The 24868-nt window shown below is 45.3% G+C and overlaps 1 protein-coding gene across 1 annotated transcript in view; it reads left to right on the forward strand.

Moving 5' to 3' along the window:
• The window catches only part of ADAMTS9 (ADAM metallopeptidase with thrombospondin type 1 motif 9), an 876266-nt gene that overhangs the window by 819872 nt on the left and 31526 nt on the right, over positions 1-24868 (forward strand). The window contains exon 37 of the mRNA XM_085624697.1: positions 1600-1691. Coding sequence (XP_085480823.1) covers positions 1600-1691 — 92 coding nt within the window. The remainder of the gene's footprint in view (positions 1-1599; positions 1692-24868) is intronic.

Below are 24868 nucleotides of genomic sequence, written 5' to 3' on the forward strand. Positions count from 1 at the left end.
CAGCTTATAATTCTATACAGAGCATACTACACATGAACAAGACTGTATGCCATGAGCAGTCTCCCTACCAACAGATGCTTCAGGGGCTGCTGACAGAAAGGGTGCCTGGTGCATACATTATGGTACTGCCCAAGACTGGGGGCTTACTGGTGGTCTATCCAGGGGCATATGTGAGCAGTAGTGAAAGCTCCAATTGATCTATTGGCACGGTGGTGTGCCTGGGTATTTGAGAGGAACAGACACTAAAACAATACTCCCTTCTGTTTTGCAATATCGCACTGGCGGTGGCTAACAGAGATATTATACAGGCTGCGGGAGGCCGCCAAGCTCAACCAGATGGATGCTAAACATGGAGTGGTGTAGGCTAGTGGGAAGATCGGTGTATCAATTGCGTGGCTGTCTGAGGAAGCTTGATAAAGCGTGGGGTCCGTGGTTGGAGTTGATATAGCAGGGGGACTGATGGAAGGGGTGTTCAGAAGCTGGATGGATGGTCACCTGTTGTGTTCTGGGGGATACCCTTGGGGCTGGTTACGCTGGCATAGACGGGGGCCTGGCCACGTGGCAATAAAGACGCGGGACACACGTTGTAGTGTTACTCAGTTCGCTGCCGCCGCTCCGACTGGCGTATGTGCAGGCGTAACTGCCTTTATTGTCTCCCCGCTCACGTGACGTGACGCTCACGCTCTAGCGTATCGCGTCACGTATCGCGACATTACAGTCACCTGGACGGACGGGGGAGGCATGGGTCAGGGTGGGGATGGGATTTGAGGACCTTAAAGTGATTACTGTCTAGTGTTTATGGGTCATTTACACGAACCAGTGAACTTTCCGAAGATGCCACGTTATACTAAGGTTTATCATTGGCTTTCCTGTATGATGTTGTTTGCAAATAAAATAAAATGTTTACAAAAAAAGAATGAATACGCCACTGGTAAAATGCAATGGTTGATGTCACATTCTGAAAATTATTAGTACATTTTCAATATTCTGCAAGTGTAAGTTGCGCTGACGTTAACGCTGCAATGTCCTAAACCAAATGTTTATTATCATCACAATATGAGAAAAAACTTAACAAAATGGTGAGGGGAACATTTCATGTATCTGAAGTGACGTGAAGGACTGCTTGTATGCAAGTCATGCAATTGTAAAATCAATAGTTATAGTAAATAAGTGTAAAGCAAATGGTAACTTCAAACCACGGTAATAAAAAATATATATTTTGCTCTAAACACCGAAAGGCTGTATGCTTACCTTTTCAAACATTGCAAGCGCTACCTGCAGCCGCAAGTGAAGTTTCTTGGTTACAGAAAACAACACTGGTGATGATAGCAACATAATTAGATACTTTTACTCTCCCAATATTTTAAAAATGTATAACATATTTTAAAAAAGATCAGGTAATCAATGTTTACAATTCAGCAATAGCTCGAACCATGCTTAGATATCTTCATCAGCAGTATGGAAATGTGTGGTGTTCGATATATTTTAGCACTCACATTATTACAAGGGGCACACATCCCTGCAGCTGCAACATTAGGATGCCAGCTTCATCACTGTGCCTGATTATTAATGTTGCTTGTTGTACATTATGTTTTACAGCAACAGATTTGCAGTTTGCACAGACACTTGATGGGCGACCTGTTCCTTTTGCCACAGCCGGAGACTGCTACAGTGCTGCCAAGTGCCCACAGGTACTGAAATATGTAATGTTTCTGGGAGCTTGAGGTGGTAACGTCGAAGCTTGTTTGAATTATCGGTTGCTAAGGGTATTGAAACCATGAAATACATCTCTTTGGCTACTTTCCTTCTAGGAGCTGCCGCCTAGTTTAGCACTGCAGAATGGAAATTGTGTGGTGGATTTCAGAGCTATGGTGTTGGGGCTGATTTTCTACATTTGCTCATTTAAAGACAGAAGAAGCTGTCCTCTGATCCCCTTGTACCTCCTTGCAAAATTTGAAATCTTTCTTCAGGCCAGCCATTATAGAACAAAGTGGATGGAATTTGCAGCCATCTTGTGGGTGAGAATTTGACCCATAGAACTCTACCGGCAGTCTGTATACATAACAAGCTGATGAAGTTAGGTTCTGTATATTTTTTGCAGCTGTGACTCACAGTAGCCGGCTAATGCAAACTTTTTACATTGTCCAATTAGGTCATTTTGATTAAGTTACCTTATTTGTCACCCTTTTAAAAACATTTATATCATTAATTTCAGAATGCATTATGCACACCTACTTCCATTTTAGATGTGCAAACTGAACACGTTACAAATGGCAAATCACAATTATCATTCACACGTTTACAATTGCCCAAATTCTGCCAGTATGGAGGAGTTGCTTCATTGGTAGGCACTTGATGAGTTTAGAGTTACAATTAGGATTCTTGGTGTTTTTTGTGGTGCAGGTTCCAAAAGTAGGTCACAAACTAAGGGGTCTATCAGTATGGCGGTCGGATGGCCCGCAATTGCAAACCAGAAAACCGCCGGTCCCAATAGCATGGCGGTGACGACCGCGGCAATGCGATTTTCAGCCCGCCACTTTTCCGCCAGTAGCAGTCCGCACGCTTGCCTGGCGGGCATAGCTGGACCACTAAAATGGGGCCGGTGCAGGGCCAGGCTCCGCCGGCATGATTATGATGGCGGCGGTAGCCAGCCTTTCCGCGGCGGTGGAACTGCCATGGAAAGGCATGCAGAGAATGTCTCCGGGGGTCCATTGCGGGCCCCCAATTTGTTTGGGGGGGTGTGGGTGCACTGGGGGGGGGGTCATGTCCCGGTACCAGGTGACAGGCACTGTGCAGTGACTGCCACGCAGTGCAGGGATATGCTGGACATACTTTTTTGGACATCGCGGCGGTGCTGCTGGCAGCAGCAAGCGCCGCAATGTTAAATGCCACGATCGTACCGCCGTGGTCGGATTTTTACTGCGGAGCATAATAATTGGACTGGCGGATATGCCGCTGTCCTAGCGGGCAGTGTTTTCCTGCTACCATGGTGGTTGGAGTGATTTGTCTATTTTTCCTCCCCCCTTCCAGATAGATTTCCCAACATTAAGTCACGTCTAAATTTGTTCCTGTCAAAGGAAGTGCCAAGTCTGTTTCTAGACGGAATTAGGGAGGGAACCTGCAATATTTAATGGGGGCATGGAAGAATAGGTTTATTCACTGAAAAAAACGGTTTCCTCAGGGGTAAAACAATAAATATGAAAAACATCTTTGTGTCAGATGTATACATGCAGAAAGACTCACCTCATTGGAATTCCACGTGAGTTTATGTTAACACGTATAGGCACTACTGGAATTTTACAATTGACCTAAAAGTCCAAGAGTTCTCATGGGATTGTTTTTGAGTCAAGCAAAAGTTTTGAAAGGCTCCAAATACTGGAGTAACCTCATGGGAAAACATTTCTGACTTTTTCACAAGCTACTTGGAAATCGGACATATTTTGAAAAATCTGGGTGATTACCATTCTACTCATTAAAATTTGCCTCTGATTTTATTTCACTTAGTGTGATGGGTGTAGGAGCGGATTTTGCTGACTTTGACACACTTCGCTGTGCTTTCAGAAAATTGATTGTGCAGAAGTAGCTATGTTCTTTTGTTTGAATATCTATGTATAAAAATAAAGGATGCCATCTGCAACAACAGCAGGGTAATGGGTGGAATGCTTGAATTAATCACAGCCACTAGCAATAATTGGGGCGCATCCCAGTCCATGGTATTTCTCCCACCAGGCCACCTCAGTTTGGACCCAGCCAAATGCAAATCAGTCTTGACCCTGCTCCAGCAGGAACAGTCCAGCCTGAACTGCCAGGCAAGGTCCTCCCTGAACTGGAACAACAAGCAATACAGGACCAGTTTCACCCTGATTATGGCTTTAATGGCATAGTGAGAATTTGTTCTAATATATTACATTAATTAATTGTACTGGATGTCGGTTATATTGCATGCTTTATTTTGAAGCAAACCTTCTTGCTTGATTTAATCTATTTCACTCAAACCAGGGATTCCTTACAGTATCCAAGTATGTGGCATCCTTACCCCATACATTCAAATGTCCTACAAAACTTACAACAATTTTTAAGGAAACAACTACAAGAACCTTGACTTGAACAATGCATTAGACACCTACATTGGGGTACAAAAAATATTTTAGAGACAATGGGACAGACCACCGGGCCTGGCCCCTTAGACCCTCTTTGTGCAAATGTCAGTCACCTCATCCCCTGTACAATAGTCTACATGTTCAGTGTTATTAGTATTATTTGTATTATGCACTGCAGTGGGTTTGACTTTGATGTTCATACTTCTTGAAGTATTCTAAAGTTTAGACATGTGATATCATGTCAAAAGTGGACCGTAGTTTGATAAAGGCCAAAAACTGCTGTCTCTTTTTTAGAGTTGCATACATTAGTAGAAATGCTGGCCAATTGTGCCCTTCGCATTTAAAACCAGCCTGTGCAGTAGGTGAGATATTCTTATCTATGAAATTTTGCAAAGCTTTGCATAACAATTTTCAAAGCAATTTGCTATTCATGGCTAATAAAGAGACGACCCGCTTTCAAATGGGTATGACTCCGTCACTTCAATTTCAGATGTACAGGAAACAAGATACATCATAGATTACTTCAAGAAAGTGGACTTTTTTTGTGTCCAGATGCATTCAACACCTTACAAATATTTTACTCGGAGCTGCTGTTTATCATAGAGAAAGATCCTGCTGTGCAGTTGAGTTTGAGTTGCATACAGAATACTCAGAGATCGCAGATATAAATGACCCAGTCATAATCATGCATAGCTTCATATTCATTCTGAAATGTGCTCAACTGAAAAAGAGAAATGAGTGCATGGGAATAGAAAGGTGTCCCATTAATTATATAAAACATTATTGGCCTCTCCTAAGCTTTCATCCCTTGCCTTCTTACTCTAGTTGTTCATCAGAGAGCAATTCTTATATGGACAGCTCCTAATTATATTTGATGAGAGTAATGTGGGTCCAATTATACACCGATATTTGCACCTACCAAATTTACAATTATATCTTCACAGAATTACAAGCTCGATTGATTGGTGCAAATATTGTGACACTATTGCACCAGAACCAATGCAATACCATGTAATCTGTGCACATGAAATGAACATTTAAGCTACTTCAACGTCTGCAGAATGTGAGCAGAGACGTGTTTAGGCTTTGGCAAAGTGGGCTCTGGCCCAGGACACCATCCTTTCGGGGCTAGAGCCATCTTTATTCTGCAGAGAGTCTTGCCCTGATGACCTTGAATAATTATTTCATAGATTGTTTTAAATGTAGTTTACCTTTAATTTATTTTTAATGTGAGTGATGTCTAAGAGTCTATTACAGACATTTTGCAGAGAAATGTTGTGTTTATGTTTCATGCAACATCCATAAAAAAGTTTCTTTTAGATCGAAACAAGACCTCACCTATGAGCAAAGGAAGGGTGCCACAGAGATTATTTGCTGTAATATTAGTGAGCTACTCCTGTGTTACAATATTGAAAACACATGTCACTATTCATGAATATTAGATCTCACAACTTTAGAATTTGGACGAGTGTGTCTGTGCACTGACAAAGACTTGGCCAAAGACACTGCGGCAACAAATGATGGACAGAATTAATCAAACATTCACTCCCAGTCAAGAGAGCTGGGTTAAATCCATCGTTCTTTTGCTCACTACGCCACCCCAGTTTGGACCCCAGCCTCCCTGGACCGGAAACCAGCATCCTGGACCTGAATGTTGGATTCATTCAGCATTCCATCCATCATTTGTTGCCGCAGCATTTTTCACCCTAAGTGTGATGGGTATGCCCAGACGTGGGTCCCTTGCTCTCTATGCTATGCCAAACTGGGGTGGCGTGGTGAGCAAAAGAACGATGGACTAAACCCAGATCTTTGTGACTGGGGGGTGAATATTTGCATTGTTCAGCATTCTGTCCCGCATTTGTTCCTTTTGCTTTTGGCTAAAGACAGAATGAAGGAGTTGAAATTGGATAATAATTTTAAAGCTTTTCCGAAAAAGGGCCTTCAAAATACATTCAGCCCTGGCCCGCAAAATCTTTAAGATGTCCCTGTATGTGAGATGTGTCATAAAACAACATCCATAAATATACATTCACATTTATCATATCACAGTGTTCAGTGATCGAACAGAGTTCAAAACAGCTGTGTTCAACCCTGGTGGCTATTGTTATCGCAGGTCCCTGTTGTAGTCTGGATCATCAAAACCATTCTGAAAGATGCTTGGTGCTGTCTGCCAGCACATGCATACAAAGCAGAAAGAGGCGCAGTGGTGCTCCCACAAATTCAGTGCGTGCTGTATTCCGTGGAGCCACAGCGTGCACTCTACACACTTTGCTTTTCTTTAAGGTCTCCTTTTTTCTGCCTTGAGCCCTGATTAAATGAAAGTGTCACAAGCGAACAACAGATGTATTTTAATACCTTGCCTCTAAGGTCAGTATCCCAATTGCCAGAACCAAGTTATTCTCTGATTAACTTCATATGTTTGACCCCAGATAAACTGAGATATGAAAGTGTTCTACATTTTCAAATTGTGCATGTAAGTTATGTAGTTGCATTCAATAATGAATATTGACAGACGATGCAAGGCGGCCTGAATTGTTCCTGGTAATTAATCAAGGCCCCCTGCAACAAATGCATTACTCTCTATGGCTATCTTACTAACATACGAACCTCTGACCTGCAGGATACACCCAGTTCTGCTGTAGTAGCCAAATCCACCCTCTAATCTCTTTCATGTTGTTTTAAAGCTGTGACCAGCAGAGAGGTTTTTTCTGCAAGTGTTCAACAACTTTAGCTATTGTACCGGTGTGATATTTTGTTACCTCATACACTCATATGTTTGCAGCAGGAACATTAACAAACTAAGCTGTCTTATAATATAGTCTGTCTATGGCCAATAAAATAAGCCATAAAAGTGTTACTACTGTCAATTTCTTTGGTGGCAGAGGTTGCAAAAATAATTCATAGATATTTGCAGAACCATAGGCTAACAGACAGACTTCCTCTCTGCCCCCTTTCAGCCACCCCTGTGACGCCTTTTTGATGGTTCCAGTAGTACATGTTTCTAGTTTTTACTGATAGAGTTCATGAGTTTTGCCACTTTTTGTTTGTCACATCTTGGGAATGAATGAATTGTATGAGCATGCAGCAATACTATTTGTGTTATCTATTGTAGTTGTAATTTTACTAACTCACAAATAACATTATTATTTTTACTATTATTGTTATCAATAATATTATTATTATATTTATAGCGCTCACTAACACCCGTGTTTCCTGGTACTAAAAACAAGAATGTTAGCAGGAGTGGACCAGCAGGACTCCTACAACAAGATAAAAGATTTTTTAAGAGTTCACCTAAAAATTAGATGTTTTTCAGGGCTCTGAAATCCAGAGGGAGTAAGTTCTAGAGCTTAGTAGGAAGACCGTCTGCCAACAATACTATTGATGACATAAGGGCCTGTCGTTAGTAATAGACCAGTGGAGCGGTCGCCATCTATACCACAATGTTTTGAATGTGCCAGAGTTTGGTACGTGAGTAAATAGAAGACTCCACTTAGAGGCAATTACAGTCATAGTAATCAAGGCAGTCACTACTGATCATTTTTTTTCTTGAGATATGAATAGTAGGATCTTTCTAAACATATACAGTGTCAGGAGGAGGGTAGAATCTGCTGAATTCACCTGTGTAAGAAAGGGAGGAGTCAGTGTGAGGGTAGCACCCAATACGTTAGCTTTGGTTACAGCGAATAGATTAAGGGCTCCCAAATCCATGGGCCTTAAGGTGGCATTCCATCTGGTTTGTTTCTTTCCAAGAAAAGAAGCTCAGTATTGTCTGTTTTAAGTTTTAGCAGATTGGAATTTAGCCTTTTTTGTGTTTCATATAGACCACCTTTCAGTCTCATTACTGAGTTCTGGCCATCAGGTGATTTTGGTGTTTTCAGCACACAACAATTCTTTAAGCCCAAAAGATTAGCTGAGCTGTGAGAGTAGGCGAACATAAATGTTAAAAGGAGCAGGTAATGTGACAAGCCCTGTGGTATTCCACAGTAGATAGGAACCTTCTCTAAAAGATCAAGTTCAAGCGATAGTCAGTGAGCATGGTTAGACAGAAAGGATTGAAATCATGATCATGATAAGGATAATGTGCAAATTGTTTGCACAGCCAATTGATGAAAAATCGGTGACCTGTTTAAATATCCTTATGGCTTACGATTGTATTGTTTATGTGGTGTTTTTAATCAAAAGACAGTGGTACCAATACCTTATGGCAAATTTGGTCGCAAATGTATGTGTACAGCTGAATTGATCATTTTCACCTGCCAAGAATTCACAAAGGGATTCCTGGTAGGTATAATCCCGTTTACGGGCGTAGAGATCTGCACAGGGCTACTCAAGGGGCGGAAAGTGGTTATCCAATATGTGGTTTGTGGGGATTCTCAAGCTCCAATCCATCCATCTCCAACCTAGAAAGAGTTGTATTTTTGCTCCAGCAGAGGACTGGAATAAATTGCCTTCAAGGGTAGTAAAGGTGAATCGCTCGCTCTTTGCCGAGTGTTTGAGAAGAAGGGCTTTCTCCACAGGGAAAAATATTTTCCCTGCAAAAACACAAATTGCATTTGCACAGGGCGTCCTAATTCCCCTGTTCACAGTACTTTGCTATAGAGAAATCCATAAAGTGTGAGTAGGAACCTTCTGCAACAGTCACATGACCTTTGTAGGAGTACTTCTGGATACTTGCACAAGGCGCAGCTTCGCACTCCTGGGAATGTTGGTAAAGGAGGAGAATTCATAAAGGTACATCCAGGTGGAGCGCTCCATCTGTACTTCACTGACTTTCTTTGTGAATATGCATCAGTGGTTCTGGTAGTGTTGTGAGCAGAAAATAGCATCTGAATGTTATTGTCCTCGGAATGTTTATGCTTAAACTATGTCCACACCTTCAGTACAATGGTACACTTAATATATTACTGGCTCAGATTTCCCCTTTGAAGAATGGATATAGTCAATATATCCATGTCTTTTTCTGCCATTCAGGAAATTTCTCAAAAAGAATAATGCTATCATTACAAGTAGCAAATTAATTCAGATGGGGCCAGTAACCTGGCTCCAGCAGAATTCTAAGTTATGCAGAAACTCCATGTTGGGGCTATTGCACTCATATTGTGTCACTGTGAAAAACACGAGAAACACATATGTGAATCATCACAGAAAATCAAGTCCCGCACATTTCATAATACTTGCTCTTCCCCACCTACAGAGTTAGCTGGTGTTGAAGATGCTGCAGGCCTGCAAGGGGGACAAATAGGGTTACATCAGACTAGTGGTGATGTGATCATACTTTTTCATGCCCTAGATAAGACTTTCTCCAAAATGTATGATGCCACTAAGGGGTGCCACAAAAGGGGGTGGTGATGGACGGAGCATCAGAATCAATCAAACACTCACACCCAGTCAACAGATCTGGGTTTGATCCATCACCGTTCTTTAGCCCACTCTGCCACCCCAGTTCAGACATGGCCATATGCAAATCAGTCTGACCCTGTGCCTCATGGGAACAGTCCAGCCCGAACTGCCAAGCCATGCCTTCCCTGGACCGGAAACAAGCTTCCTAGCACCGGTTTCTGGCATTTCAGCCGTCTTCAGCCAGGCTTGCTTGAATCCAGTGGCAAAGTGAGCAAGGGACTCACGTCTGAGCATACCTTGCCAACTTATGGCGAACAAAGCGGTACAAAAGGGGGTGGTGATGGACGGAGCATCAGAATCAATCAAACACTCACACCCAGTCCACAGATCTGGGTTTGATCAATCACCGTTCTTTAGCCCACTCTGCCACCCCAGTTCAGACATGGCCATATGCAAATCAGTCTGACCCTGTGCCTCATGGGAACAGTCCAGCCCGAACTGCCAAGCCATGCCTTCCCTGGACCGGAAACAAGCTTCCTAGGACCGGTTTCTGGCATTTCAGCCGTCTTCAGCCAGGCTTGCTTGAATCCAGTGGCAAAGTGAGCAAGGGACTCACGTCTGAGCATACCCTGCCAACTTATGGCGAACAAAGCGGTACAAAAGGGGGTGGTGATGGACGGAGCATCAGAATCAATCAAACACTCACACCTAGTCAACAGATCTGGGTTTGATCCATCACCGTTCTTTAGCCCACTCTGCCACCCCAGTTCAGACATGGCCATATGCAAATCAGTCTGACCCTGTGCCTCATGGGAACAGTCCAGCACCGAACTGCCAAGCCATGCCTTCCCTGGACCGTAAACAAGCTTCCTAGGACCGGTTTCTGGCATTTCAGCCGTCTTCAGCCAGGCTTGCTTGAATCCAGTGGCAAAGTGAGCAAGGGACTCACGTCTGAGCATACCCTGCCAACTTATGGCGAACAAAGCGGTACAAAAGGGGGTGGTGATGGACGGAGCATCATTATCAATCAAACACTTACACCCAGTCAACAGATCTGGGTTTGATCCATCACCGTTCTTTAGCCCACTCTGCCACCCCAGTTCAGACATGGCCATATGCAAATCAGTCTGACCCTGTGCCTCATGTTTGATTGGTTCTGATGCTCCGTCCATCACCACCCCCTTTTGTACCGCTTTGTTCGCCATAAGTTGGCAGGGTATGCTCAGACGTGAGTCCCTTGCTCACTTTGCCACAGGATTCAAGCAAGCCTGGCTGAAGACGGCTGAAATGCCAGAAACCGGTCCTAGGAAGCTTGTTTCTGGTCCAGGAAAGACATGGCTTGGTAGTTCGGGCTGGACTGTTCCCATGAGGCACAGGGTCAGACTGATTTGCATATGGCCATGTCTGAACTGGGGTGGCAGAGTGGGCTAAAGAACGGTGATTGATCAAACCCAGATCTGTTGACTGGGTGTGAGTGTTTGATTGGTTCTGATGCTCCGTCCATCACCACCCCCTTTTGTTCCGCTTTGTTCGCCATAAGTTGGTAGGGTATGCTCAGACGTGAGTCCCTTGCTCACTTTGCCACAGGTTTCAAGCAAGCCTGGCTGAAGACGGCTGAAATGCCAGAAACCGGTCCTAGGAAGCTTGTTTCTGGTCCAGGGAAGGCATGGCTTGGCAGTTCGGGCTGGACTGTTCCCATGAGGCACAGGGTCAGACTGATTTGCATATGGCCATGTCTGAACTGGGGTGGCAGAGTGGGCTAAAGAACGGTGATGGATCAAACCCAGATCTATTGACTGGGTGTGAGTGATTGATTGGTTCTGATGCTCCGTCCATCACCACCCCCTTTTGTACTGCTTTGTTCGCCATAAGTTGGCAGGGTATGCTCAGACGTGAGTCCCTTGCTCACTTTGCCACAGGATTCAAGCAAGCCTGGCTGAAGACGGCTGAAATGCCAGAAACCGGTCCTAGGAAGCTTGTTTCCGGTCCAGGGAAGACATGGCTTGGTAGTTCGGGCTGGACTGTTCCCATGAGGCACAGGGTCAGACTGATTTGCATATGGCCATGTCTGAACTGGGGTGGCAGAGTGGGCTAAAGAACGGTGATGGATCAAACCCAGATCTGTTGACTGGGTGTGAGTGTTTGATTGGTTCTGATGCTCCGTCCATCACCACCCCCTTTTGTACCACTAAGGGGTGCCAGGCTGGAGTCTGGGAGTCATGGAGTAGGGCATTTCCATCATCCAGCCTGAGTATGAGGGATTGACCAGCAGTTCTGTAGGCACTTTCTGGAAGAAATGGTTTGAATTCCTTTAGAAGATAGAGCTACTACCAGCCCGTCTTTGTATTTTTGGCAACGTACTCCATTCGGTGAAAAATGAGGTTAGTAGCCATCAAGGTTCATGTCAGTCAGCCAGGTTTATACTGACTCTTATTTACTTTTCGTCGCAAACAGCAGGAATTCTGTCTTTGGCTGAGCTTCCTGTAGGTGTTGGACATCCAAGTCTGGATGGCGTGCAAGCAGTGTTAAAGGTGTTAGATGTCTGAAGCAGAGAAGACTCAAAAGAAGCATTGTGTGTTGTCAGCGTATTGGTGAATCTTGATGCTGTTATCTGTGAGTAGAGTGCCAAGCAGCTCCATTTATAGATAAAAGATGACAGGAGACAGTATGAAGCCCTGAGGGCTCCGCAGGTGATTGGATCTTTTGGGACATGAAGATGTCCATGTTAACAAACTGTATGTCAGGTATTGTGTTATATATCTGGATGCAATTACATCTCACAGAGAAACTAAAATACCGGTCGGGTGGCACACTTTGGCAATTGCAGAAATGTATTTTACATGTTCCCTTTTGGAGAGCCCCCACTTTTTTCATCCCAATTAAAGACTTGTCTGCACATATTTCTATATGACGGATTGCAGGCAGCAGCTGTGGGTGCTTCCCAAAGCCTGGTTAGAGCATTTTCTTTCAAAGTCTATGCCTCATGCAGTGCAAGGCACTGGGCAGGCGCACACTTTAAAGGGCTGAAGTTGTTGCGCTGTACAATTTGCACCTTATAGTAACTGTTGAACATATTAATGCAGTAATATATGCGGCAGTTTTTAAAGTGTTTAATATTCCATGACTATACGTTTGCCCTGCTTTATAAGCCTTGCTTTAGTACTAAATTCAACTGCTTTAAAATGCACCATTTGTCATTCTTTTTCCAATTTTTGCTCTGGAGAAGGACAAACCCTGGTTTGTCCAGTAATCTTGCTTGCGTCACTCGCTACATAAAAGCCATACCCAACTTTTACGCCTCACCACTTTCAAATGTCACGAGCCCTCACTGGACCGAATGAAAGAGAGTAGCTGACACTTACTTGAAACGTGATTATAGTCGTCGCCCTGCATTACAAGTGCCATCAGCACACGTCTTCTAGGCCTGACGCATTTTTCTCTTGTGGAGCAGGTGTACTGAACAAAATAGGAAATAGACAAAGACAGAGAGAATAGGGGAGACATGCAGTTGGGTAGCCACACATACCTCATTGTCAGTCAAAGTTTTGAATATGAATACATATTTTTGATCCTACCTCCAAATTCCTGTTTAGAAGAATTATTTATTACAAAATAAAAAGACTGAAAACAACTATGAACTGTATGCGCAGGGGTTCAACCGGAAATACCTGTGTAAAACAAGAAATTGTGCTTGTGACATATCATTTATTTTTATACATGTATTTTTGGCAATATATATGTGATTTAGACTGCCCAATCATTCTTATAAGCATCAAATCATTGTGCATTATGAGGACTATAAGTGCAGAAGAAGGTTAAAAGGTTAGGTGGGGCGATTGGATATCCCAATGGTAGGAGTTCATTCTGAAGATTTGAAGGGTGCTGGAATGAGGTTTACATAGTCAGGTCAGCAAGTTGAACGGTGGAGTTGAGGGTAAGAGGGGATGAAATGAGAGGGGATGTACGTTGGAACTCTTCAGGGTTTGGAGGCATATGTGTAGGCATAACATGATACGGTATTGCTTAAGAATATGTTTTTCAACTTCTTGTGAAAGTGCAGAAATAGTGGAGCCTGATGCATCTTTACCAGAATTGTATTCCCGATCCAAAGAGCAAAGACGGAGAATGCATAGAGTCTATGTCTATCTATTCTACATTTCCTAATATCCAATCTGGAAATGTTACTCGTATCTTCCATGTGTCCTCCATTGAACATCTTAGTCACTTGGATTAGCTAAGCACCAGAGGAGACAGCCTTGTTTTCAGTGCAGATCTTGAATGTTTCAAGGGTGCAAGGGTTCCAAAAGGATACCCTGTTGCACCCCTGAAATTACAATTTAACCACATGTTGCGCACACACATGCCCCAAGGGCATGTGTGCGTGTAACATGTGACTTTGAAAAATGCACTTTAGTACATTTATCAAAGAAATCGAAAATTGCCATCAACTTTTGATTGATGGTAATTTGTGATTCATATTAGCGAAATCGCTAATTTTTTTTGTTGAATGCATTGCATTTAAGGAATCACAATTTGCGATTCCTTAAATGCAATCGCAATTTAAGTAATTGCAAATTTAGTGATTCCTTAAATAGCGATTTTTGCATTTGGGAGGATACATTCCAAATGCAAAAATACCAGTCGCAAAGGGGCAGATTCTGCGAATCTGCCTGTTTGCGACCGGTTTTTAGGTTGATGCATGGGGCCCTTAATTACTAATCTCATTTAACAAAATGAAATTATATGTTGTTTTAAATCACAAAAACATTTACTGCATTGGTCAATGACCTAATTACGATGAGTTTAAAAAAAACGATTTTACTAAAAGGAAGAGTACATTAGACATTCATAATTGTAATTAAAAGTACACTAATCGTGAAACAAATCATTGATAAGAGTACACCATAGTGTATAGAGTTTCCTTATTTCCATCAAAGTATAAGTCGATTTAGTGTCAGAAAGCTGCATTGATGCGTTTTGGTTCATTTATGTAGATCCAAACCACCTTCTTCAGGAAATTGTTAAATATCTCCCACTAAAAATATATATACCACACAACATATAAAAACAACAAAAACGAATACATCCGAGAATAGTAATTGCAACAGAATGTTGTCACTCAGGAGCGATCCGCATTTCCAAATAGAATGCCGTTGGGTGTATCAAAGCGGTAATGTCACCCCTAAATAGACCATCTATTGGGCCTATTTGCCCCATCATTTTTAACAAAGGAGTTCCCCCGGCTTCGTCAGAATAGTAAAGGGAACTTTATGCATACCATACATGGTTCAAAGATTCCATAGTATCTATGATAGTCCTTAAATTTCTATGCCCTCTTTAGTAAATCCAGAGCAAGATTACATTCTCACGAATATTACATGCTGTACTTCAGTTGTGGGTAATCCTGAGATGATAACAGATTAATTTAATCAGAACCCTACTGGTCTTTTCAAACTTTTTTTTAAATACAAATCAAAATCTATCACATTTCAGGATACCATAAACCTATTGGAACCAATGGAGACAACTTGAGTAATCAACCTGTCCCATTCTTCCCTCAGGTTTAATCCCTTTCTAATTGTATAAAACTTGGAAATATACCATAGTTCTCTGGCCCTCCTTTTATTGCTGAGGTTCCCTCCTCTTCTGCCAATAGTAACTTTCTCTAAAATGAACTACTCAAAGTGTGATTCCTTGTGTCCAACTTTCGGAAAATGGCCAACCAAGGGAGCATTGGGTTTCAGTGTTTTAATGGCCGATTTATGCTCTTGCAATCAATCAATCAATCAATCAATCAATCAGGTAATTGTGAAGCACACTACTCACCTGTAAGGGTCTCAAGGCGCTGAGGGAGATGCATCTCCGGTCAGTCGAAGAGCCAGGTCTTAAGGGTCTTCCTGAAGATGTGCAGAGTGGGGGCGCATCTGATGTTGATTGGAAGCTTGTTCCAGGTCTTTGCCGCGATGTAGGAGAAGGCTCTTCCACCCGTTCTGGCTCCGAGGATGCATTGGGATGCGGTGAGGGCGAGGTCGGCGATTCGGAGGTTTCTCTTGGGTACTTGGAAGGAGATTCTTTTATTGAGATATTAGGGTCCGGTGTTGTGGAGGCATTTGTAGGCGTGGGTGAGTATCATGAAGGTTACGCTCTACTCAACGGGGAGCCAGTGGAGGTCTTGCAGGTGTTGGATGATGTGTTCCTGTCGAGGGATGCCGAGGACGAGTCTGGCTGCGGTGTTCTGTATGGTCTGGAGCTTGTGGAGCAGAGATTTGCTGATCCCGGGTAGACGGCATTACCGTACTCCAGTCTGCTGGTTATGCAATCCTGCAATCTCACCCTCAGTTCTCTACTAGTTTCCCCCACATATCCTAAACTGCATGGGCATCTGAGTAAATAAATAACATTGTTACTCCAGCAATTGCTTAACGTGTGTGCCAGTATGCGTATTCCATTATATGTTCTTTCCCTGGCTACTCCACACTTTGCGCAGATATTACAATTGCCACACTTAGTATTTCCCTTTGCGATACTATTATCTAAAGTCCTCTGCACTTTCTCATCTTTGTAGGTATGCACCAATTTGTTCCTTAAGTTACCATTCATCTTGAATGCGAAAAGGGGTTTCTCTAGGTGGATTTCTTCCTCATCATTCAGTGTCTATTGATGACATTCTTTATCTTATTGCTCACTTCAGAGAACTGGCTTACAAACACTATCCTAGTCATCTTCTTTTTGTTCTTGGTGGTATTCAACATAGAATCTCTGTTATAAAACGTGGCCCCTTTCAGAGAGTGGTAGACTAGTTTTCTGGAATACCCTCTATCCATTAGCTTAGATTTGAAAACTTCTGCATGTTTATTGTAAATCCGTGCAATTCCTCCGAAGACGGAGGAATTAGAAAAAGGGAATATTACCCTTTTGAGATTTAGGGTGGAAGCCGGAGTAACAGAGCAGCGTATTTCTATCCATTGGTTTTGTGTTCAATTCCACCTCCAATTTCCACTCTTTCTCCTTTATAGAAATATCCAAAAAATCAACCTTTTTTCTGCAGGAATGTGAAGTGAATTTTTTTTTTTTTTTTAAACAACAGATTTTTATTTGTCATTTGCACAATATACAAAGGGCTCTGTATCCCAGAGGCCACTGCAGCATCAAGTTACACAGTAATAAGACCGCAAAGGACATTTTCATTTTTAAGAAAAAAACAAAAAAACAGAAGAAAAACACATTCTTTGATCTGAAGTATAATCTCGGATCTCCCCCCCCAAATCCCCCCCTCAAGTTGCGCTCTTCCCACTGAGAACCGCTCACCCGCCCACGCCTAAGGCCCAATGAGAGGAATAAGAATGACGGCCTACTCGCTCTAGTAGAGGACCATCTCACTCGAAGCGCCCCCACACCACCAGTGGCCCCACCCCCCCCAGATCGCAGACCCAACCACTCTAGCCCTGCCCTAATCCCACTAGGATATCTTCCGTCACCGCTGGGGGCTCCAGACACAGGCCCCGATATTCCGCCCACTGCTTCCAAATTTTATAATGCTTGCGCGGACAGCCCCGGGCCACAAAGATGGGCTGTTCCAGCCCCATACAGAAGTCTAGGCCATTTTACCAAGCGGCCACCGAGGGAGCCCGCTCATCCTTCCACCTCCTGGCAATGTCACGTTTTGCCAATGTAAGGCCCAGCAGCATAAGATGCCATTTGTAGATATTGCCCCCGATGCCATCCATGACATGTAACAGTGCGAGCTGTGGTGTACGCGGGAGCAACCATCCCAGGACCTCAGACAAACAAGAGAAGACCCCCCTCCAAAAGCGATCAAGCGACGAACAATGCCAGACCGTATGTAGGAATGTGCCCTCCACCCTACCACACCTGAGGCATTCCGGGGAGGCATCCAGGCCCGCCCGATACAGTCGCACCCGAGTATAGTATACCCGGTGTAGGTATTTGAATTGGAAAAGGCGGAGGCACATCGCAATGGCTGCTCCCCGAGGGGCGTCCAGGGCCTCCCTCCAATCCTCCTCCTCCAGCGAGCCCACATCCTCCTCCCACACCCTCCGCAGTTTGTCTAGAGTGGGCGCACTGTGGGTGACCAGGGACTGATAGATCCGCAAAATCTTTTTAGTTGCAAGATCGCCCATAAAGACTTTCGCCTCCAATGGGCTAAACTCGGGGATGTCAGCAAGACCCTCCAGTGTTAGAAAAAAAAAAGAAAAGACAACTTACCTGCTGCTACCTCTCCTCCATCCTCCCTCTGGTCCTGGCTCCCGGAAGCACCCAGGCTCCCAGACTCCCTAAGCCAATCACGGTGCTGCTGTCACCGGCATGACAGCAGCCTCGTGATTGGTCTGATTGGCCTGGTTTGCTGCTCAGATGGCCGGCCAGACCGTCATGCGCACTTATGGTGCACCAACCACTCCTCCTCCCTCTGATGACAGCCAAGCCCATCCCCCGCCCTAACCTGACTCCGTACTAAAAATAAAATGATAGTAACGTTGTGTTATCATTTTATTTGACCTTTAGCACTGCTCAGAGAGGAGTGGGGCGACGCTCCCCCGCCTTTGCTAAGGAGCCGCCTTTGTTCCTTTTAGCTTGTTTTCTGGCTTATATGGGAAAATGTTTTTGCACCGTTTTTTACACTGGCTGGATGTGTTGCATCCGGTTATATGACCTGTCTTGTACTGCGCTGTAGTCTGGTTGGTGGGCAGATTCACTTCTAGTGGTGATGTATGTTATGTAGGTTAGGTGGGAAAATGTTCAACGCTTTTGATTGGCTTCTGATTTAGACATTAACGTGTTCCTTGCTTGTGATTGGCTTGACTGCAGGAAAATATTTATTGCTTCTAATTGGTTTTCAGTTTAGGTAGACTGGGTTGTGTTCTGCTTGTGACTGATTGAGAATGAGTGTCTAGTTTCGTGGTCTGCCTCGTCCTAAACTTTTGTTTTTTAAGATTATCTATAATTTATTTGAATTGTTTTAATTTTGAAAAACGTGGTAGCATCATTCATTTAATGTCCACTGTAAAGTAGAATATGTTGACACCGCCTCGTTTGATATTTTGATGTTATTAATGCAATAGTGAGTGTTGGAATGAGACGCAGCGGTTTTAGATATTGAGTTCTGACAATCACTTTTGATTGCTGTAGAGTACTTCCTTAGTACTTCAGCATTCCTGTTTCATGCCAGTGGAATCAAAAATATAATTGAAGTTAGTAGAATATAAGATATTTGCCTCCATTGCGAACACTTCTACTATGAATGGGCAATTAGAACATAAGGATTACAATCATAGATTGACAGTAGTATTTACAAGTGCAATTGTTTAATAGAAAGTTCACATTAACCTACACACAAATCCAGAATTTTCTGCTTAAGAATCACACTCTGAGCTGAGGTTGAAAATTCCAGCCCCTTGACTGTTGGCCGTGCAGCATCTATACAATTTATATAAAAGCACCCAGTTTCACGTTTTTACTGTTTTTTACGGATTCTTACCGAGAGAACGCCGTATATTTTCATGTTGTACATATTGTATGTATGGCTAAAAATGCTAAATAGGTCTTTTTTGAGTAACTCTCAATACCATCAATCATGGCTGCCAGGTGTGCAGCAGTGCTGATTAACGACTAGCGGATATGCATAATGGATAAGTTTTCCTAATGAAGCTTAAGCAGGTACAGATGTGTAGGCGTGTGTACAATGCACATGGTTTCATTTGAGTGCATTGATGTATCATATATGTGTACTAATGCACTAAAACCCGTTAGGCATTCAAGTATAATTTTACATTTATTATTTAAATGAATGCGGAAATATATTAGTTGCAGCTTAATGTTTCTCAAAAACCAAACCAAATACAGACAGAATGAGCAAAAAATAAATAAATGTGTATACATGCAGAAGGAAATGCAAAAAAAAAAATACCTCAAAACTGGGAGCCCTACTTATCAACTGGGAAATTACTGGTAAATACAAACAATCAATTTTTTCAGCAGTATTATAGACAGTATGAACAATATATCTTAATCATATTAGAACACAATTCTTCAAGAAAGTTGCTCTGAGTTAATAGAATCACTATGAGATATATTACAGCCATGTATATTCTCATTTTGGAAGCACTCGCTACTAGATAATACCAAACACAAAAGGCCATTTTAATGGCTAACCCATTCTCACCCCGCGATAACTCAATTATCTTTATTCCATCAATATTTGATTCAACATCACCCCCCTTACCTCCTCCTTCAATGCTCAGTCTCAGACTCATTTTGTTTATTCCCATCTTCATTTTCAAGTCTCGCTTTTTGTGCACAGATAAACACACCAACCCATAGTCGATCTATGTAATCTGCTCTGCTGGTGAAGTTTGCATTCTACATTAATAATGAATTTAAATTCTAATTGCATGTTCCTTTAACTTTCAGAGTAGAATTTCTTGGAATTAATTTATGGATACATCCTTCCTTCCTTCCTTCCCTCCCTCCCTCCCATTCCCTTCCCTTCCCTTCCCTCCTCCTTTCCTTTCCTCTTCCTTCCTTCTTGTACAATGGAAGGATAAAGCGTGGAGCCCCTTTGTGCAAGGGGATTTTGCAGTGATGGGAGGAGTCTTCAGCGAGTGGGAACATCCCAACACATAAATGCCAATATCTGAGGCCTCATTTGGATTGGGGTATCCACTTGCACATGAAGCATCACTCCTGAATCTGACAAACACTAATGCTGGTTAGGAATTGCAAACCCAGCATAGAGAATGCGTTCACGACACAGGATTTCTTTAGTCCTTTGGTGGCCTAATCTTGGGTTATGGCTGGAACGGCAAGGGCTGTTTTCATATGGGAGATTAGCGGGACTATATCCACCCCTAAAGAGCAGGCCAAATCGGGGCTTCTTGCGTAGGGGTGCACACTATGTGCCCCTCCTTCAATCAATCAATAAATCAATCACTGTATTTGTAAAGCGCGCTACATACCCGAGAGGGTCTCAAGGCGCTGGGGGGGGGGGGGGGGTGCTACTGGTCGAAGAGCCAGGTCTTGAGGAGTCTTCTGAAGGCCAGCAGGTCCTGGGTCTGTCGTAGGATGGTGGGGAGAGTGTTCCAGGTCTTGGTGGCGAGGTAGGAGAAGGATCTGCCGCCGGCTGTGGTTTTTCGGATGCGGGGGACTGTGGCGAGGGCGAGGTTGGCTGAGCGGAGGCTTCGGGTGGGGGTGTGGAAGCTGAGTCGGTTGTTGAGGTAGGTGGGTCTGGTGTTGTGCAGTGCTTTGTGTGCGTGGATCAGGAGCTTGAAGGTGATCCTTTTGTTGACGGGGAGCCAGTGCAGTCCTCTCAGGTGGAGTGTCATGTGGCTGCGGCGGGGGACGTCGAGGTGTTCTGGATGCGTTGGAGTCGTCTCAGGAGCTTGTTTGTAGTTCCTGAGTAGAGGGCGTTCCCGAAGTCGAGTCTGTTGGTGATGAGGGCCTGGGTAACGGTTTTTCTCGTGTCGAGGGGGATCCATTTGAAGATCCTGCAGAGCATACGGAGGGTGTTGAAACAGGACGCGGAGACGGCGTTGACTTGCCTGGTCAGCTGGGTGTCGTCGGCGTAGGAGATGATGTTGAGGTTGTGTTGACGTGGGCGAGGGGGGCCATGTAGATATTGAACAGCGTCAGGCTGAGGGAGGATCCCTGTGGGACGCCGCAGATGATCTCGGTGGTTTTGGAGCGGAAGGGTGGGAGGCGGACGCTCTGGGTTCTGCCGGAGAGGAAGGATGTGGTCCAGGCCAGGGCCTTCTCTTGGATACCGGCGTCATGGAGGCGTGCTGATAGGGTGCGGTGGCAGACCCTGTCAAAGGCTGCTGATAGGTCCAGGAGGATGAGGGCGGCTGTTTCTCCTTTGTCCATCAGGGTCCGGATGTCGTCAGTGGCGGCGATGAGGGCGGTCTCGGTGCTGTGGTTGCTGCAAAAACCGTTTGGGAAGGGTACAGGATGTTGTTAACTTCGAGGTAGCGGGTCAGCTGTTTGTTGACAATCTTCTCGGTCACTTTTGCCGGGAAAGGGAGCAGGGAGATGGGCCGGAAGTTCTTGAGGTCCTTGGGGTCCGCCTTGGGCTTCTTCAGAAGGGCGTTGATCTCGGCGTGCTTCCAGCTTTCTGGGAAGGTTTCTGTCTCGAAGGAACAGTTGATTGTTTTCCGGAGTTGGGGCACGATGGTTGCGCTGGCTTTGTTGAAGACGTGGTGAGGGCAGGGGTCCGATGGGGATCCGGAGTGGATGGAGTTCATGGTTTTGATGGTGTCTTCATCGCTGACGCTGGACCAGACGGTCAGGCGACTGGTGCGAGTGGTAGTCGCAGGGGTGGTGGACTCGGTGGTGGGTGCGGGGGGGTCGGAGTTGAAGCTGTCGTGGATGTCAGTGATCTTGCAGTGGAAGAAGGTGGCCAGGGAGTCGCACAGGTCTTGAGATGGCGGGATGTCGTTGGTGTTGGAGCTGGGGTTGGAGAGTTCTTTCACGATGCTGAAGAGCTCTTTGGTGTTGTGTGCGTTGTTGTCTAGGCGGTCCTTGAAGGCGGTCTTCTTGGCGGTCCTGATGAGTTGGTGGTGTCTGCGGGTGGCGCTCTTGAGGGCTGTGTGGTTGTCTGGTGTTCGGTCGTGGAGCCATTTCTTCTCCAGCTTCCGACAGGTGTGCTTGGAGATCCGGAGGTCCTCGGTGAACCAGGCGGCTTTCTTGTTGGTGTGGTTGGTTGTAGAGGTCTTGAGAGGGGCGAGGGTGTTGGCGCAGTCGTTGATCCACTGTGTGAGGTTGGTCGCGGCGGTGTCTGGGTCGGTGGGGTCGGTGGGTGGTCTCAGGGCGAGGGCGGTAGTCAGTTGGTCCTCGGTGACCTTGCCCCAGCAGCGGCGTGGTAGCTGTTGGGTGCGGTGGTGTGTGGTGGGTTTTCTGAAGGTGAAGTGGACGCATCTGTGGTCGGTCCAGTGTGGTTCGGTGGTGTGGTTGAAGGAGACGTGGGGGCTTGCGGAGAAGATGGGGTCGAGCGTGTGTCCAGCGGCATGAGTAGGTGTCGTTACGAGCTGTTTGAGTCCGAGGTTGGTGAGGTTGTCGATCAGGGCGGTGGAGTTGGCGTCGTTGTTGTTCTCGAGGTGGAAGTTCAGGTCCCCGAGGAGGATGTAGTCCGTGGAGGCGAGGGCGTGGGTGCTGACGAGGTCGGCGATGGTGTCACTGAACTGTGGGCGGCGTCAGGGAGGTCTGTAGATGAGAGTTCCTCTGAGGGTGTTGGGGTCGGTGTGGATCTGGAAGTGCATGTGCTCGGCGGTGGTGAGGGTGTCATCGGTGTTCGTTGAGATTTTGATGGAGTCTTTGTGGATGATGGCGATTCCTCCTCCCACTCCGTTGGTGCGGTCTCTGCGGGAGATCTTGTAGCCCTGTGGGATGGCTATGGCGATGTCTGGTGCTGAGGTGGCGTTCAGCCAGGTCTCCGTCAGGAAGGCGACGTCGGGGCGGTGGAGTCTAGGAGGTCCTAGAGTTCGATGGCATGCTTGCGAGCGGAGCGGGTGTTGAGGAGGATGCAGCGGAGGTGGTTGGGTTCTCTGGCTGGTGGTCTGGAGGGTTGGATGCTGGTGAATCTGCAGTTCCGGCAGGTGAAAGGCCCCTGGGTGCGTTTCGGGGTGGCCCGGTAGCAGGGGTGGTCTCGTCTGGTGTTGAGTGCGTGGAGGGTGCTTGTGTCGTAGTGCAGTCTGGCATTGCGGGGGGTGCAGGGTCCAGGGGTTCTGGGTGCGGGCCAGGCGTGGACGGGCGCAGACGGGCTTGCCTTAGGCGCGCCTTTGGCTCGCCAGCGGCGCGCCCGCTACGCGCGCCTGCTTCGCGGGCCTGCTTCGCGGCCTCCATATGAGGGCAGAGGGAGGGAGGAGCAGCTGGGAGGTGGGAGCGGGGCGGCCAATCGGAGTGAAGTGGGCAGGGCCGCAGGGGCTCAGCGGCGGGGGAAACCCAGGGGAAAAACGGCAGGAGAGGGACAACAGAGCACAGGGGTACAGAAAGCAAAACACAGGGGCACAGAATGAAAAAACAAAGTGGCACAGAAGCCAAGCGCAGGGGTACAGAATAAAAAAGGGAGCGAGCAGTCAAGCGGCAAAAGCGGTAACGGAGATTCAACCCACAGGGGGCTGCGTGGCGGATGGGGGGAGCGACCTGCCTGGTGACAGACAGAGACATTTCCACTAATGCTCTAGTTGACCAATGGGTGGAATAGGACAAGTGACAAAAAAAGCCCACTGTACCCCTTTTCCTGTCTTTCCACATAGAGCTGTATAGTACTGGGGTTCAGTCTTTTTCATGGCTATAAAACCATGTGGATACATGTACCAACTGACTGATACATTTTCCACCCAAACTTTATTTAGTAAGTGTAATTGAATTGGCTTCCTCTGAAACTAGGTCTTTAAATTTTTTTAACATCTTTAACGTTTTGTACTTGATAAATGATTGATTTCAATTCAACATGTCTGTCTTACATGAAGAATCAATCAATCGATCAATCAATAAATCAGGGAATTGTGAAGTGCACTACTCACCCGTTAGGGTCTCAAGGTGCTGGGGGGTGCAGCTCCAGGTCAGCTGAAGAGCCAGGTCTTGAGGCTCTTCCTGAAGGTGTGCAGGGTAGGGGAGCGCCTGAGGTTGATAGGGAGCTTGTTCCAGGCCTTAGCCGCGATGTAGGAGAAGGCTCTGCAACCCGCTCTGGTTCTGCGGATGCGCAGGGTATCTGTGAGGGCAAGGTCGGCGGAGTGGAGGTTTCTCCTGGGTACATGGATGAAGACTTCTTTGTTGAGTTATTTGGGTCCAGTGTTGGGAAGGGATTTGTAGGCGTGGGTAGTAGCTTGAAAGTTACTCTCTTTTCAACAGGGAGCTAGTGGAGGTCTAGCAGGTGTTGGGTGATGGGTTCATGTCATGGGATGCAGAGGATGACTCTGGCCACGATGTTCTGGATGGTCTTGAGTTTGCGGCAGGTATTTGTTGATTCCAGCGTAGAGGGCATTTCCGTAGTCCAGTTTGCTTGTTATGAGTGTGTGAAGAATATTAGTTTATCATATATGTGTGTGTGGAAGTTACGGAGCCAGTATGCAAGTTGAGCAATGTTTTTCGTATATTTTTTTGGTTAACCACAGCATATTCTAAGTCATTCTAACTCGATAAACTGCCAAGTTACTCCGTTTGCTCATAAATATTTATTTTCTTGTCATAATGACCCATTGTTAGACCTGCTGTGATTTCCCCAGTCTTTTTGCTTCAGACCGCCTGTTTTTAATTGTGTGGTGATTTGTTTATACATAATTGGCATATTTGATTTACTAGTAAGTCCCTAGTAAAGTGACCAGGTGTGCCCAGGGCCTGTAAACCCAGTGCTACTAGTGGGCCAGCAGCACTGATAGTGCCACCCACATGAGTAGCCCTGCAAACATGTCTCA

The sequence above is a fragment of the Triturus cristatus genome, chromosome 9 (genome assembly GCF_964204655.1).
Source record: "Triturus cristatus chromosome 9, aTriCri1.1, whole genome shotgun sequence".
NCBI lineage: Eukaryota > Metazoa > Chordata > Amphibia > Caudata > Salamandridae > Triturus > Triturus cristatus.